Here is a 15786-nt window from a genome sequence, read left to right as displayed (position 1 = left end):
ACCTCTTGCACCTGTCTCATTCTGGCCTCAAGTCTACATCGATCAGAGTCCATCTTAGTGCAATTGCTGCTTTCCATCAGCCTCTTCAGGGGAAACCTCTTTCTGCACATCCAGTGGTTTCCAGATTCACAAAAGGACTTTTCCATGTCAATCCTCCCCTCAAACCGCCTCCAGTGGTTTGGGACCTCAATGTTGTTCTTTCCCAGCTTATGAAGCCTCCATTTGAACCTCTTAACAAGGCTCCTGGAATGGGTTCGCTTCGAAACTCCTGTCTCTAATGCAGAAGCTTTTCTCTGTGGGCTTCCAGAAAGAATACTTTGATGTTCCCTCATCTTGACACAGACTCTCCACCCCCCCCCTCCATCACATGCCATGTGGCACGTGGAACACGGATGCTCCTTGGATGACCATCCATCACAAATTTAGCATAAATTCAAAGTATCCTGGCCTAAGGAGTTTCTTTCACCTGTTTTGAAGCAAAAAATGGGTGTTTTGAGGCAGATAAAGGCTTTCAAATCGGAAAATCCAAGATGGCTGCCACAGCAGTGAATTTAGTGCCAAAAACAGCCTGGGGGAGCTACACTGAAAAACAAAAAATAGCGATTTTAGAGGTGGGGGAACCTAACTCTAATCCCAGAAGTGAAGAAAATCTGATTTTAAAGACCCCCCCACCTCTAATTTGGCCTGCCAGACTGTCAGCCTGTTACTCACTGCCATGCTGTGTGCTAGGAGCTGAAAGTATGGAAGCTAACAGCTTACCGAGAGAACCTCTGCCTTAACAAGCCTAGAGTCTGGACTACTTGTGTCTTCTGACTGTCTCTTGGGCCCAATGTACCAGCTGAAGAGCTCAACCCCCACCGGAATCTGTAAACACAAAATGGGATGAAAAAAGCAATTGGCCCCAATCCTGGATAAAAACAGCCATGGAGCTAGCCACTCTTCTTGTGCTCAAGCCCATTGCACACAAACCTAGGGTGAGCTGTGCTCTCAAGGTAATAGTCTCTGAGAACTCAATCTGTCCATGCAGGCTGTCCTTGGAAGCAGACTCTCAACCTCAGAGTCTACGCTCTCCCACAGCCAGAGCTGTCCCACAAAGGAGATCCTCTGCAGCACAAAAAAGCCTTGCAAATGGTAGCAAAAAAGAACTGAGAACTTGAAGGACAGCCCAGGGGGATGGGAGGAACAAAATAATGCAAATGAAGCTCCCTACAAGAGTTCTTGTGAGAAGAGGTTCAGGAATAGAGTGCCTCCAAACAGTAATTGTATATCAGATGCCATTTCATCTACCAGGTATGTAACTGGAAATAAAAGTTATGCATAAACCAGATTCCCAAACCTGTCCTGGGGAAGCCCCAATCAGTTGGGTTTCCAAGATATCTAAAATAAATACTCATGAGATTTGGCAGGCAATAGAGGCAGTGATACAAATTTTCCTCACTGTGGATATCCTGAAAATTTAGCTGGCAAGTGGTCCCCTTGGACAGGTTTGTTTTCTATTTCTTTTACAAGTTTTAAAAAAATTGTAGTTATGTTTCCAACCTTCATAGCTCAATTTTTCTTCCACTATTTGCATTCACATACACACACAGCCTTCGGCCTACATTCAGAACCCTTCGTACCGAGGAAATACCAGGCCAGGAAGCGCAAGGAGATCATGCGTTTGCGAGGGATGTGAAACAGATGAACTGTGTCCAGCACCTGCTCTTTTGGCACCTGCAACAAAACAATTGAGAGATCTGTGCAAATGGTGTCTTTACAAGATATGTTTTCTCTCAACACACAAAGTATAGCACTAAATACAGTTTAAGGAGAAATTAGGTTCTTACCTGCTAATTTACTTTCTTTTAGCTTCTCCAGACCAGTAGAGGATAACTTTACGAATGGGTATATATCTAATCATGACCAGCAGGTGGAGACTGAAAACAAAACTTTGGGACAGTATATCCTAGCCCCTCCTCTCTATTTCCCTCAGTCTGCTGAATAGCCAAGCAGAACCAAGAACTGGAAAAACAACAGAGAGAAAAACAATACTCCGAAAGGAGTAACAAATAACAAACCCAAAATGCTGTTGGAAAATGCAGAGGAGAAATTCCCGAAGGAAGAATGTCCCCACAGCTCGCCAGCCGAGCCACAGCCGCTGTTCTTCAATTCTCCCCGGCCCTAGAAAAATACTAGAACCCGCAGCAAAAACCAAAAACTGCCCGCGCAACAGCCCCAACAACAACAACAACAGACAGGGTGGGGACCTCTACTGGTCTGGAGAAGCTAAAAGAAAGTAAATTAGCAGGTAAGAACCTAATTTCTCCTTCTTTAGCACTCTCCAGACCAGTAGAGGTTAACTTTACGAATGGGACGTACCAAAGCAGTCCCTCTCACGGGCGGGACCCCCGAAGGGCCGATACCAGTACACGCTCACCGAACACCGCGTCCCGACGCGCCTGCACATCAACCCGATAATGACGAACAAAGGAATGCAAGGAGGACCAAACCGCAGCCTTACAAATATCCACAGGAGGCACGAGCGACGACTCAGCCCAAGAAGCCGCCTGACCCCGAGTGGAATGAGCCTTGAGAAACTCCGGAACAGGCTGCTGTTTCAGAAGATAAGCGGAAGCAATCGTCTCCTTGATCCAGCGCGCAATAGTAGCCTTAGAAGCGCCAGCTCCCCGACGAGGACCCGCCAGGAGGACAAAGAGATGATCGGACTTCCGGAATTCCTGGGTCCGCTGCACATAAGAGCGAAGGACCCGACCGACATCCAACTTGCGCAGCTGCCGTTGCTCAGAAGAGCCCTCCCGACCACCCAAGACCGGGAGAACCACCGATTGATTGACATGAAAAGGAGAAACAACCTTAGGCAGAAAGGAAGGAACAGGCCGCAAGACGACCCGCTCCCTAGAAAACTCCAAGAAGGGAGTCCTACAAGAGAAAGCCTGCAGCTCAGAAACACGCCTAGCAGAAGTAATGGCCACCAAAAAGACCGCCTTCAAAGTAAGGTCCTTCAAAGAACAGTCGTCCAAGGGCTCGAAAGGCGGACGCACCAAAACAGAGAGAACCAGATTAAGATCCCAAGAGGGAACCGAGGGCCGTAGGGGAGGCCTAAGCAACTTGGCCGCCCGCAAAAACCGAATCACATCAGGAAGAGCCGATAAACGCTGACCTGACACCAACCCTCGAAAAGCCGACAGGGCCGCAAGATGAACCCGGAGAGAAGACCAAGCCAGGCCTCTATCCAGGCCATCCTGCAAGAACTCCAGAATGTTAGGCAGAGAAGCGCGAAAAGAGGTCACTCCCCGCGCCCGACACCATTCCTCAAAGAGACGCCAAACCCGCACATAAGCCCGAGAGGTAGAAAGCCTCCGGGACCCCAACAGTGTAGAGATCACCTTGTCTGAATATCCCTTCTTGCTAAGGCGACCCCTTTCAAGAGCCACGCCGTAAGACAGAAGGGAGACGGGTCGAACATGGGAATGGGACCCTGCATCAGAAGGTCGTCCGAGAGAGGCAGAGGAAGAGGATCCGCTACCAGGTGCCTCACCAGATCCGCATACCACGGACGGCGAGGCCAATCCGGCGCCACCAGCACCACCAAACCCGGATGGTAAACAATGCGAAGAAGCACTCTGCCCACCAGCGGCCAAGGAGGGAACACATACAACAGCCCCTCCGTTGGCCACTGCTGGACCAGAGCATCCAGACCCTCGGCCAGACCGTCCCTGCGACGACTGAAGAAGCGAGGCACTTTGGCGTTGCCACCCGTGGCCATCAGGTCCATTAGGGGCTGCCCCCAAGCCTGCACTATCAACTGAAACGCCTCGGCGCCGAGACACCACTCTCCTGGATCTAGGAAGTGACGACTGAGGAAGTCTGCCTGAACATTTTCTACTCCGGCTATATGAGAGGCCGAGAGGTCCAGCAGATGGGATTCCGCCCAAACCATGAGCAGAGCCGCCTCCTGCGCCACCTGAGTGCTCTTGGTGCCCCCCTGACGATTGACATAAGCCACCGCCGTGGCATTGTCCGACAGCACTCTGACCGACTTGCCCAGCAACAGGGAGTGGAAAGCCAACAGCGCCAGACGGACCGCTCTGGTCTCCAACACGTTGATCGACCAGGCGGCCTCCTCCGCGGACCAGGTGCCCTGAGCTGAGTGACCCAAACACTGAGCCCCCCCAACCCAGGAGACTCGCATCCGTCAGGAGCACCGTCCACTGCGGGAGATCCAGACCCACCCCCTGAACTAGGTGAGGGGTCTGGAGCCACCAACGGAGACTGCAGCGCGCCAAGCCTCGCAGGGGAACCGGAACATCCATCCCGTGCCTCTGGGGAGACCACCTCCGGAGCAGAGCATACTGGAGAGGACACATGTGGGCCCGCGCCCACCTCACCACGTCCAGGGACGCCGCCATCGACCCCAAGACCTGGAGGAAATCTCGCGCCCGAGGACACCGGGACGCCAAAAGCAGGCGAATCTGAGATTGCAATTTGCTCACCCGGCCCTCTGGGAGGAAGACCTTCCCCAAGGAGGTGTCGAACAGCACCCCTAGGTACTCCAGACGCTGAGCCGGGACCAACCGACTCTTGGAAAGGTTGACCACCCAGCCCAGCAACCGGAGAAACTCCACCACCCGAGCAGTAACCCGGGAGCTTTCCTGCAACGACTTTGCCCGAATTAACCAGTCGTCCAGGTAGGGGTGTACCAGGATGCCCTCCGACCGCAAGGCTGCCGCGACGACCACCATCACCTTGGTGAACGTCCGAGGAGCCGTGGCCAGCCCAAAGGGAAGCGCACAGAACTGAAAGTGCCGACCCAAGATCGCAAAGCGCAGGAAACGCTGATGAGAGGCCCGAATGGGAACATGCAAGTAGGCCTCCGTCAGATCGAGAGAAGTGAGAAACTCCCCCGGCTGAACCGCCAGAATGACCGACCGCAGAGTTTCCATACGGAAAGAGGGAATCTTGAGAGCCCTGTTGACCCCTTTCAAATCGAGGATGGGCCGAAAGGACCCCTCCTTCTTGGGCACCACAAAGTAAATGGAGTACCTGTCCGTGCCCCACTCCGGAGGGGGCACCGGAACAACTGCCCTGAGATCTAGCAAGCGCTGAAGGGTCTGGCGAAAAGCCTGCGTCTTCCCCGGAGTCTGACATGGAGAAGCGAGGAAAAAATCCGGCAGAGAGCGGGCGAACTCCAGGGCATAACCGTCCCGCACCACCTCCAGAACCCACTGATCGGACGTGATCTCGGCCCATTTGGGGAAAAATTCGCGCAGCCGGGCCCCCACCGGAACCAAAGGGGGCGCCGGCAAGGCGTCATTGTGCAGGACGGGAAGCGGGGGAACCGGCGGAGGGATTCCCTGCCCCCCGACGGGCCCCCCGAAAGGGCTGCATACGCTGGAAGAACCGACCCCGGGAAAATCCCGGAGACTGGAAAGAAGCAGCCCCACGCCCAGGGCGATACTTGCGAAAATCCCGCAAACGCCCCCGGGCCGCACCCCCCCGAGACGCCGGGCGGGCACGGTCCTCCGGCAGACGGGGAACTTTCGAGTCCGACAGAGTCTGAATCAACTTATCCAAGTCCTCTCCAAACAAAAACGACCCCCGAAAGGGAAATTTAGTAAGCTTAGCTTTGGACGCAGCATCCGCCGCCCAAGCGCGCAGCCACAACACACGCCTTGCGGCCATGCCAAAAGCTATAGACTTAGCCGAGATCCGCACCAAGTCATATAGAGCATCTGAGAGGAAAGAGGCCGCCATCTCAATCTTCGCTACCTCCTGATCCACCAGAGACCAGTCGTCAGACTCTCGATCCAAGACCCGCTCCGCCCACCGAAACACGGCGCGAGCGACCAGTCCCCCACAAATAGCCGCCTGGACCCCAAAGGCAGAGACCTGAAAATTTTGCTTAAGGATGCTCTCCAATTTGCGCTCCTCAGGGTCCCGCAAGGCAGAACCGCCCTCAACAGGCACGGTATGCCGCTTGGAAATTGCCGAGACCACCGCATCCACGACCGGCGAAGCTAACGTAGCCCGATCCCCTTCAGGAATGGGATACAGGCGAGCCATGCTGCGCGCCAGCCGAAACGGCGTCTCCGGCGTTTTCCACTGCTCCAGAATAATATCCCGAATATCCTGATGCATAGGAAAAGAGCGGGAAACGGAACGGATCCCCCGCAACAGGGGGTCCCCCACACGCGGAGTCTCTGGCGGCGCGTCCTCAAAACGCAAGACCGAAGAAACCTGCTGAATAAGGTCAGGCAGCTCATCTTTCTGAAAAAGACGCACCACGGACGCCTCGTCACTGGAGAACGGGAAATCCGACAACCCGCCGCCAGCTTCCGTCCCCTCCAGAGAGTCCTGGAACTCCTCAGAAGGGTCCAGGTCCTCCTCCAGACCGACCCGTTCCTCCGACCACAAATTCTCGTCCCACGACACCCGCGGACGCTTGGACAAGGGAGGCGGCGGAGGGGACGTCACGCCAGACGAAAGAGGCAAAGCCGCAGGGAGCGCGGAGGAAAACCCACCCCCCGAAACCCCCTGGGCGCAACCGGGACCCCCAGCCGCCTGAAAATAGGCTCTGCATAAAGAAAAGAAAAATTCAGGAGAAAACCCCCCCGAGGGTCCCAAGGGACTCCCTGCCACAGCAGGGGACCCAGCAGAACCTTGCCCCTGCATAGTCAAAACAGGGGGAAGGTCACCTGAGGTGGAAGACAAAATGGAGGGGCCAGACAGAGAAGATGGCGGTTTTCCCGCCAAAAAAGCTCCCTCCATAGCCTGAAGCGGCTGAGAAACCTGAATAGTCTCAGCCGCTAAAGCAGGCAAGCCGGCATCAGCTGTCAAAAAATCAGCTGAGAGGGAATCCTCTAAAACCCGACCGTCGGCGGTTTGGGGATTCCCTCCGTGGGCGGACGGAGAAGACCGGGCTTCCCCACCGTTCCCTGCCGACTCGCGAGGCACCATCGGCGGGGAGCTCTGGGCGCCTGCAGCCGCTGCCGACGGAGCTCCTCCACCGCACCGGCCTGAACACCGCTTGCACAGGCCGGCCGCGAGTGCCTCGCGTCTGGAGCACAATGAGCACTTTTTCCCTGTAGAAGTGCTCATTGCTCCATACGCGACCTAGCTGTAAAAAAGTGCCGGTTAGTTGAAAAATTACAGTAAAATACAGTTTTCTTAAAGGGATACAACCCTCCAGACCAGCACTACCTCAGGATTTTGTTTTTTTTTTTTTTTTTTTTTTTTACAGAACAGACTCCACAGGCTCTCAAAGCAATAGCCTTGCTTGATTTAGGGGGCAAGGCTTACTGCTGAGGCTCCTCTAAAAAAATGTGGGGAGGTGGAGGAAGTGGGGGGAGGGACCCCGCTCGTGACCCGCCGGGTTTGACACCCCCGAGGTTGGACGAACCCCCAAACAGAGTCCGCCCAAGCTCCGTCCGGCTAAAAACAGGGACAATAAACCCCCTAAACAAATTCCAACAGCCCTACCAAGGGAGATGGGTACAGATCACTCAACACCTGCTGGAGACTGAAAGAAGACTGAGGGAAATAGAGAGGAGGGGCTAGGATATACTGTCCCAAAGTTTTGTTTTCAGTCTCCACCTGCTGGTCATGATTAGATATATACCCATTCGTAAAGTTAACCTCTACTGGTCTGGAGAGTGCTAAAGAAACTGCCTTTCAGTGCCTTATAAAAGAGCACAAGGGAACATAATAGAACTCTGCTAATGACACCATAAAAGGGATTCTGCAAATGTTCAAAAGGCTAAATTAATTAATACATGAGAAAGTTACCATGAGGTTAATAACCCGGAAATCCTTTTGCAGCCCATGACCTACAAACTTGACCCCAACATCAATAAGGAAGCGCAGCTTGAGGTAGGTGGATTTCAGTGTAGTTAGATGCTTGGAGGAAATTTTGGCATCCAGATCACCAGGCTTTATTCCTGAATACTGAGTCAGGTAATCCACTACCTGTAGAACAATTATCAGGTGTCAACATGGAAGCCCTTTGTATAAGTTCATTAGTTCCAAAGGCAAAATCAGTCAGAGAGCAGCTCTTACCTGTTCCTGGGTTGAGATGTAGTCATCGATAAATGGGACCCCTTCATTGGGTCCCTGTCCCCGGACACATGTGATCCTAGCTACAGACATCTGGCTTGGTTTAATGGTGGACTTGGTGCCATCACTGCGCAGTTCAGCCTCTTCCTACAGAGAAAGGTTTTGATGTTGACAACATTGGGAGGGGCAAAGTTTCTTTTACAATCATGGGCAGCACAATGGGGTGGGCCATGGCTCAAACAATTATTTGTCCAACAGCAATTTTTTATATGGGCTAAAAGCTTGGGATGGGGCTGGAAATTGGTTTGTTTGGCCCCTCTAACCAAAAGGGTGTTCCACTGCCTCTGCTATCTGCAATAATAAAACAGAAGATAAGGTTCTAGCACAACCACACTGGTCAACTCCAGGGTAAAGAAGGAATGGGATGGATACAGAATCAGTAATCTCACCCATATTCCCACTGCCGGTACTAAAACAACATCTCCAACAACTGCAAGCTTCTTTGTCCAGTAAAACCTGCCTCAGACCTCTCTCTTACATTACATTTCTAGACCGCAAAACCTTGCGGATCGATGTGGTTCACAAAAGTAGAAACCTGGGCATTCCCAGTGAACTACAGAGTAGACATTAATCAATTCAATTCTCTAAAAAATTTTCAAACAAGACTGATTTCAGAAGAGAAGTTATTTGGTTCCTGCAGCAATTTTTACATTTTGGGTAACTGTTCTATTAAGGACACCTTTATATTAAAAACTAGATATGGGCAACAATTAAAACTTTTAACAAAAATCAATCATGGGATCAAAAAATTTAACTGCATGATAATTGCATAGTATACGTACACACCTTTTTTCTTGTCCCTTGCCTTTCAGAATTCTTCTTTCCATCATCCAGCATAGTCCCTTCCCACTGCCACTATGGACCTGTCTCCCACCACCACCATCATGGCTACAGCTGTCTCCCTTTTCTCCCCACCTTCCTTTTATACTCACTTGGCCAGGCAGCTGTTTCTTCCAGTCTGCACGGCGGCAAGACAGCAGCAAAATATAACAGAAGGCAGGCAGATTTGGGGATACAGCCTTGTATACAAAGACTCTGGCTCTGCCATGCCCAGAAACAGGAAGTGATATCAAAAAATTGATGTCATTTTCTGTTTCTCAGACTGGTAGAGCCAGCAGTAGCATGCATGAAGCAATATTCCTGCATCTGCCTGCCTTCTGTTATTTGTTGCTGCCAACCCACCGTTGTGTGGACCAGAAGAAGCAGCAGCCTGGTCACGTGAGTGAACAAGGAGAGTGTGCAGAAAAAGGAACAGATGCGGTCTTTCAGGATGGTGCTATTGGATGGGATAGATGGGTCCGTGCTGTTATTAGGGGGGGGCAGGGAAGAGAGACAGGTAAAGCAGTGATTAATGCGTTAAAATCTCATTATAGGCCCTTACCCTCCTATCTCTCACCACCTTGACATACACTAAATCTGCACTTAACAAAATGTTGTGGCCAGGACACCTGCCCCATTTATGGTCACAATCCCAAATTTGGGAAAACCCTACCTTAAACGGTCTCCCAAACAGGTGCATCATGTAACCCATACCTGGTTCAGCGTGACAAATTCAGCATCTAGCCCCACCAACTCTCCAGCCTGAGGCATCTCATTCAGTAGCAATGGAATAAAAGTAGCATGACACTTCCGCTGCTTCCTGGCAAGAGACGCCTCTGCTAACAGCACACTGGCTTCAATCGGGTTCTTAACTGGAAACAAGAGTGTGAGAAAGAAACGCAGCATGCTTTAAAGAGTGCCCTTACTGTGTCATACAGCAGCTTTCTTAAGGCAAGATCCCTGCTGAAACAGGACCACAGACTCTGAAGAAGAAAGCTAAGAGAAGGTACCTAGAGATCTAAAAAAAAAAGCTGCATGCTGCAGTACCTGGACAAATACTAGAGATGTAAATAAACCCTAAAGGGCCCAAGGGAAGGAGGGAGAAAAAAGAGCAATGCACTCCACAAGAGAAAGGAAAACGCAACCCCACGCAAGGTCAAACAGAACAAAGAAACAAGTGGGGAAGTGACTGTACACATCAGCCTCTAGAACAGGGGTGTCAAAAGTCCCTCCTCGAGGGCCACAATCCAGTTGGGTTTTCAGGATTTCCCCGATGAATATGCATGAGATCTATTAGCAAACAATGAAAGCAGTGCATGCAAATAGATCTGATGCATATTCATTGGGGAAATCCTGAAAACCCGACTGGATTGCGGCCCTTGAGGAGGGACTTTGACACCCCTGCTTTAGAACAATTGTGGTTTATTAAGAATAAATTATCTGTTAAAACATAACACGTATATAAATACAAGCCTAATATAGAATCCTTTACCTTTTATCATTGGACCCAACGATAAAAGGAAAAGGACCCTATATTAGGCTTGTATTTATATACGTGTTATGTTTTAACAGATAATTTATTCTTAATAAACCACAATTGTTCTAGAGGCTGATGTGTACAGTCTCTTCCCTGCTTGTTTCTTTGCTCTGGAAGGAAAAAAAAGAGGGTAGACCTGCCAAGAGCCATACAGGAAAGAGGAGGAAAGACTGTACAAGGGAAATTTTAAAAACATATCTGAGCTAGTCACTGATTAAGCCAAACTGTAGATTCTAGGCTGCATCTCCCTTCCATACTTACTAGTTAGATTATACTTGGAGTTGAGATGTCTCTTGGCATAGTAAAGTATAGCAGGAACTTTCCAGCTCATGTCAAACTGCACCGCCTCACACTGCAAAAGACAAAACCATCAAAGAATCAGAGAGCATCAGAGGGTGTTCAGCTAAGCAGACTGCTCGACTGCACGCAGATTCATTGTGGGTTAAAAAAAAGAAAATCTTTCCTCTTGGTGCTTCTTAAAATAATATTTTTTTTTAAAAATCCTATTTGCAGTAAAGTATCTAAAAAATATAAAATTGGGTGATGTCCCTGGTGAACAGAGCATTTCCTGGAGCATTCTGAACCCTTGTGCTGGAACCCCAGATAATTAATACCCCAAAAATCATTGGTCATTTAAGGAAAGTCAGTTGTGCATGTGGCTTCAGAGTAACCGCAGCAAGTAGCTAAGATGACAGGCTCACTGTGCGCAGTGATATTCTTTTGATCTGCTAGTAGGGCTCTTATGGTATGAGTTAGCAAGAGAAGATATCTGATGTTAGCTGCGCAAGTTTCTTACCTTATCCACAGGCTCAATAAGGAAATCATTGAACAGGTACCATTGTGAATGAGTGACTCCCTGGCACAGGATAGAAGAGAAAACCCAGAATTAGCTTTCGTATTAAGACAGGGCTTTTCTATCATGTCCTGTGGAGCCCACAGCAAATGCGTCTTCAGGATATCCACAATAAATATGCACAACAAATTTAAACTAGATCTCCAAAGCATGCATGTGTATTTCCCATATATTACTGTGGAAAAGCAATTCAGTGGTCTGTATAAAAATCTCAGTTACAATATATTAACATATGCCTTTTTATGCTACCTATGTTTTTTTTTTCCAATTCTTTATTCATTTTAGAAAACTTACAATAAGTGTAACATCATTTACATCATTTCAAACTCCAATATAACACTTAATATTCTATTAAATTCCATATCAGAATTTATCCCTTCTCCCCCCTAATTAAATTGCATTCTTTAAATTCAATAAAACCTGTCATAAACCTATTTCCAATATACCTTATTTAATACCCAAAACATAAAACTCCCTCCCCCCATCTTGGATGTGCATTTTTTAAGGGGAAATATAATATTCAATCATTACAATATTTTGTTAATGGCTCCCAAATATCCTGAATTTTTTTTAAAATTCCCTTGCTGTGTGGCTATTGTCCTTTCCATTTTATAAATGTGGCATAAAGAGTTCCACCAGAAACTGTAATTCAGTCTTTCCCAATTTTTCCAATTACTCGTACCTATGTTATAAACCTCCTTCTTCAGGAGCCTCCAGTAATTATGAGCTTGAAATCATATTAGCAGCAGATACGCTGGGAAAAACCCAACTGCCTTGGTCATGAAGAAGGAGATTTATCTGAAACTGAAGCTCAGTTGAACCATTTGCCCTTTGGAGTTTTTTTTTACAAGCAGCGCAGTATTATCTATCTTGGGCTTTTTGCCCGGAAGCATCTCGGATTCCTGGCGCCCTCCAGATTTCTTATCGAGATAAGTAGTCCTGTTTTTATTTGCTACAGGGCTGTACACTATCTCTGTCTCACAAATTGTGGAAACGCAATATATGAATATATACATTTGTTATTATTTTGAGTGTTATTGTACGTTATTTTTTCACTGGATTTGTATCACACATAGGAAAACTCTATGATGGTGTGGTGTACTGGGCAGTAGCCTGTACAAGGTTGAAGTATTGAACGTTAATTCGTTTGCTTGACTAATCAATTCACACTGAGGTCTTTCTACACACAACAATTTTAATGACGATTTAATTTATTTTACTTTATGTTCCAGTGGCTGCACCTCACATTTTGTCAGACACAGATATTATAGAATTTTTTTTTCTCTAGTAGTTAAAATAAACACTAACATGTAATGAACTAGCAACAGCCACCAGAATCAAAGAAGCCCAGGAAGTACTCCTGTAGACACTACAACATATCAGACAATATCCTTCAGACCCAAAGGGCTGACTGGCATCCAAGATAAAACTTGGAGGCATATACAAAATGAAAGAGTAGACAGGTGCAGGAAGGACAGGGTGGGAGTCTAGAATAACACACCTGTCTACTAGAAAAGATATCATCGTTTTCCTTTCTGATAAATACATGTATTTTATTGGGGGGAGGGGGGAAATTGGATGATTAATATTTTTATTTAATGATTGGATTTCTGTATGTATTATGAAAATTTTCATTGAAGAATTGTTGGGTGGGGGGGAAGGGTTATAATTTCTACTTTAATGGATTATATGTATAAGAATGTCAAGTGCTGTATATTTTTTTAGTAATGTAATGTTTTAATATTAATCACTTGTTTGTCAGTTTTAAAATGAATAAAGAATTAAAAAAAAATATATATATATAAAAGATATTATCAAGGTAAGGACGATCTCTTTTTCCAGTGCAATAGGTGTGCCATTCTAGACATGCGGTATGTACAAAAGCAGTCCTAGAGAACTAGGGCAGGCTAACTGCGCCAGCCTACAACACAGTAGAACCAAAGGCAGAGTTCTCTCGTGCCACAATGTCCACTCTCTTAAACCTTGCAGACGTATATAACGGGGACCAAGTCTCTGCTATACAAACTATTCTAGCTGCAGCCCACAAAGAAGCCACACTACAGGTCGAATGCAATCTTAACAAAAACAGGGTCTACGCCCCACAGACAATGTAGGCTGACAAAATGGCCTTACAGATTCATCTGGATATCATGGCCTTGGAAGCAGGTTTTCCTCGCTTAGACAAATGAGTCAGCACTAGATAGCGAAGAAGCACTCTTCACGTCCAATTTGAGAAAAATGTGGTCCTGTTTCTTAGAAGACACTGAATTGGAAGCTGAACAGACCTCAATGACGAAAGAAGAACACACAACAAAGGAGTCGTGAGGATAAGATGTCAAGTATTTAGCCAAGGGTGTATAGTTCAAAAAATCACTTTATTTGTAGATATGCCACAAAGGCTCAAAGACTCTTGAACCTTTGTGGCATATCTACAAATAAAGTGATTTTTTGAACTATACACCCTTGGCTGAATACTTGACATCTTATTTTCATGACTCCTTTGCTGGCCGTTTCTTAAAAACCTGAAGATTGTAAAGAAGGCAAATGGACCTCCTGATTTACATGAAATACCACCACCACCACCTTCTGCAGAACAGAAGGAACAGTGCACAGGGAGACTCCAGTCTCTGCAATTCTGAGGAAAGGCTCTCAATAAGAAAGAGCCTGGAGCTCCAAAATGCGCCACACTGAGGACACTGCTACCAGCAAACTGCTCTAAGCATAAAGTCCAAGAGGGACACTTCTTCCAAAGGCTTGAACGGAGCTTTGGTGAGGCCTCCGAGAACCACGTTGAGGTCCAATGAAGGAAAGGGTGGTTTGATAAGTGGTCACATTCGAAAAGCACTCTTCAGAAATCTAGCGACATCTAGAACAAGAGAGCCCAGGAACTTGGACTCAAAGTGAAGCCACAGTGAGACTGTTGTAAAGGCCTGCTTAAAGAAAGGCCAACACAACCAAAACTGGAGCTGAGAATAGCTTCACACGTTCTTGTGCCAAATTTGTACAATCTTTGCATGAAATTGGGGTAGCAGAGACCAAGGACTCCATCTCAACAAGTTTTGAGGCAAAAATTGCAGTTTTGGAAGTGCAGGGAACTTTTGAAAAAAACATTGCTAAAAATCCAAAATGGCCACCAATAAGAAATTTGCACCTAAAAATGCTAATAAAGCAATTTTACCAAGTGTAAAAATGACTAAATTAGGATTTTTGAGGTGAGGGAACACAGGGAAACATGCAGAAACACCCAAAAACCTGAAATCCATACCTCTCTCAATTCACCTCACAGGCTGTGACAGCCTTACTCAATGTGACATATGCTGAACATGTGCTGCAGCCCGTCTCAGCCCTTCATAGGAAAGGATAATATTCTGGAAATGCCTTTTCAATGCTGATCTCTGGGCTGCAAGCCAGGCATGGAGCCTGACTGTACCCCCACCCCCATGGACCAACGCACATACAGAAGGGTGAGGCGATAACGTAGCCAGACACCCTGTGAGACACCACTGAGCCTCCTAAGGGTAACCAACAGCCTGTGCTCAAACCCCTGAAAGGCAGTAAGTGAAAAACAAACATGGGGACAGTTCCAAACTCCAAAAATACTTGTGCAGGCTGGCTAACAGGTACCACCAGGGATTTGCCTTTGAGCTGCAGGCCAGAATCTGCTTCTTCTCTTCACAGGCAGAGCTGTGACCAAGATGAAAGCTCCAAGCACAGAAAACACCAAATAAAGGTTGAAAACACCGAAAAAAATAAGAAAAAATGAAAGAGCATAACAGAAACACTCCTTCCGGCTCGCGTGCAGATGGCAGTAGAACTCAAAGTGAAGTAGGAGGAACACAGAAAAAATCTAGACTGGATTCCTTCTGCAGATGGCTCACGGCCATGGGGAAATAGCCCGCTTGTCTAGAATGGCACACCTACTGCACGGGAATAAATATTAACCACAATTTACAATTGTATTTTAACAATGTGACATACTTACAATCTCAGCTGAACACTGCAACCCCCTCATTCTATAAAATGGAGCCTATATTTACATGTTGACTGCATGTGTAAATTTACAGAAAAGGAGCACTTGCATGAAGTTCTGTCTGAGCGCTCAGCACTATTCAATAGATGATATGCACAGCTTGCTTAGCACATAAAGTGTTCACATTTAGCCACACCCTCTTACAGCTACTATTGACATAGCACAAGTGAATATGCCCAAATGTAGATGACTACTTGCACTAGTACTCTATAGCAGAATCTTGACGCTGTTATAGAATTTGTATTCAGTTCATAGCATCTAGGTGTCTAAATTGTGGCACTCATTTACTTAGAAAAGTTTATAATCTACCTATCCCTAGGCAGGAAACATAATAAAAACATGCATAAAAATGACAAAGCATTGTACAACAGCAATACATCTAAAAAAATTTAAACAAGACAGACTAAAACTGCCATACTAAAACTCAGAAGCTGG

The 15786-nt window shown here is 47.3% G+C and overlaps 1 protein-coding gene across 2 annotated transcripts in view; it reads right to left on the bottom strand.

Moving 5' to 3' along the window:
* Positions 1–15786, bottom strand: part of PAN2 (poly(A) specific ribonuclease subunit PAN2) — a 178720-nt gene that overhangs the window by 20760 nt on the left and 142174 nt on the right. For both annotated transcript variants that reach the window (XM_033939582.1, XM_033939581.1), the window contains exons 20-25: positions 11265–11324; positions 10730–10820; positions 9646–9803; positions 8056–8199; positions 7786–7965; positions 1620–1713 (exon numbers count right to left, since the gene is read on the bottom strand). In XM_033939582.1, coding sequence (XP_033795473.1) covers positions 1620–1713; positions 7786–7965; positions 8056–8199; positions 9646–9803; positions 10730–10820; positions 11265–11324 — 727 coding nt within the window. The remainder of the gene's footprint in view (positions 1–1619; positions 1714–7785; positions 7966–8055; positions 8200–9645; positions 9804–10729; positions 10821–11264; positions 11325–15786) is intronic.

This window comes from Geotrypetes seraphini, chromosome 3 (assembly GCF_902459505.1).
Source record: "Geotrypetes seraphini chromosome 3, aGeoSer1.1, whole genome shotgun sequence".
NCBI classification, from domain to species: domain Eukaryota; kingdom Metazoa; phylum Chordata; class Amphibia; order Gymnophiona; family Dermophiidae; genus Geotrypetes; species Geotrypetes seraphini.
The sequence above is the reverse complement of the archived record's forward strand: the minus strand, read 5'-3'. Positions and strand labels throughout refer to the sequence as shown.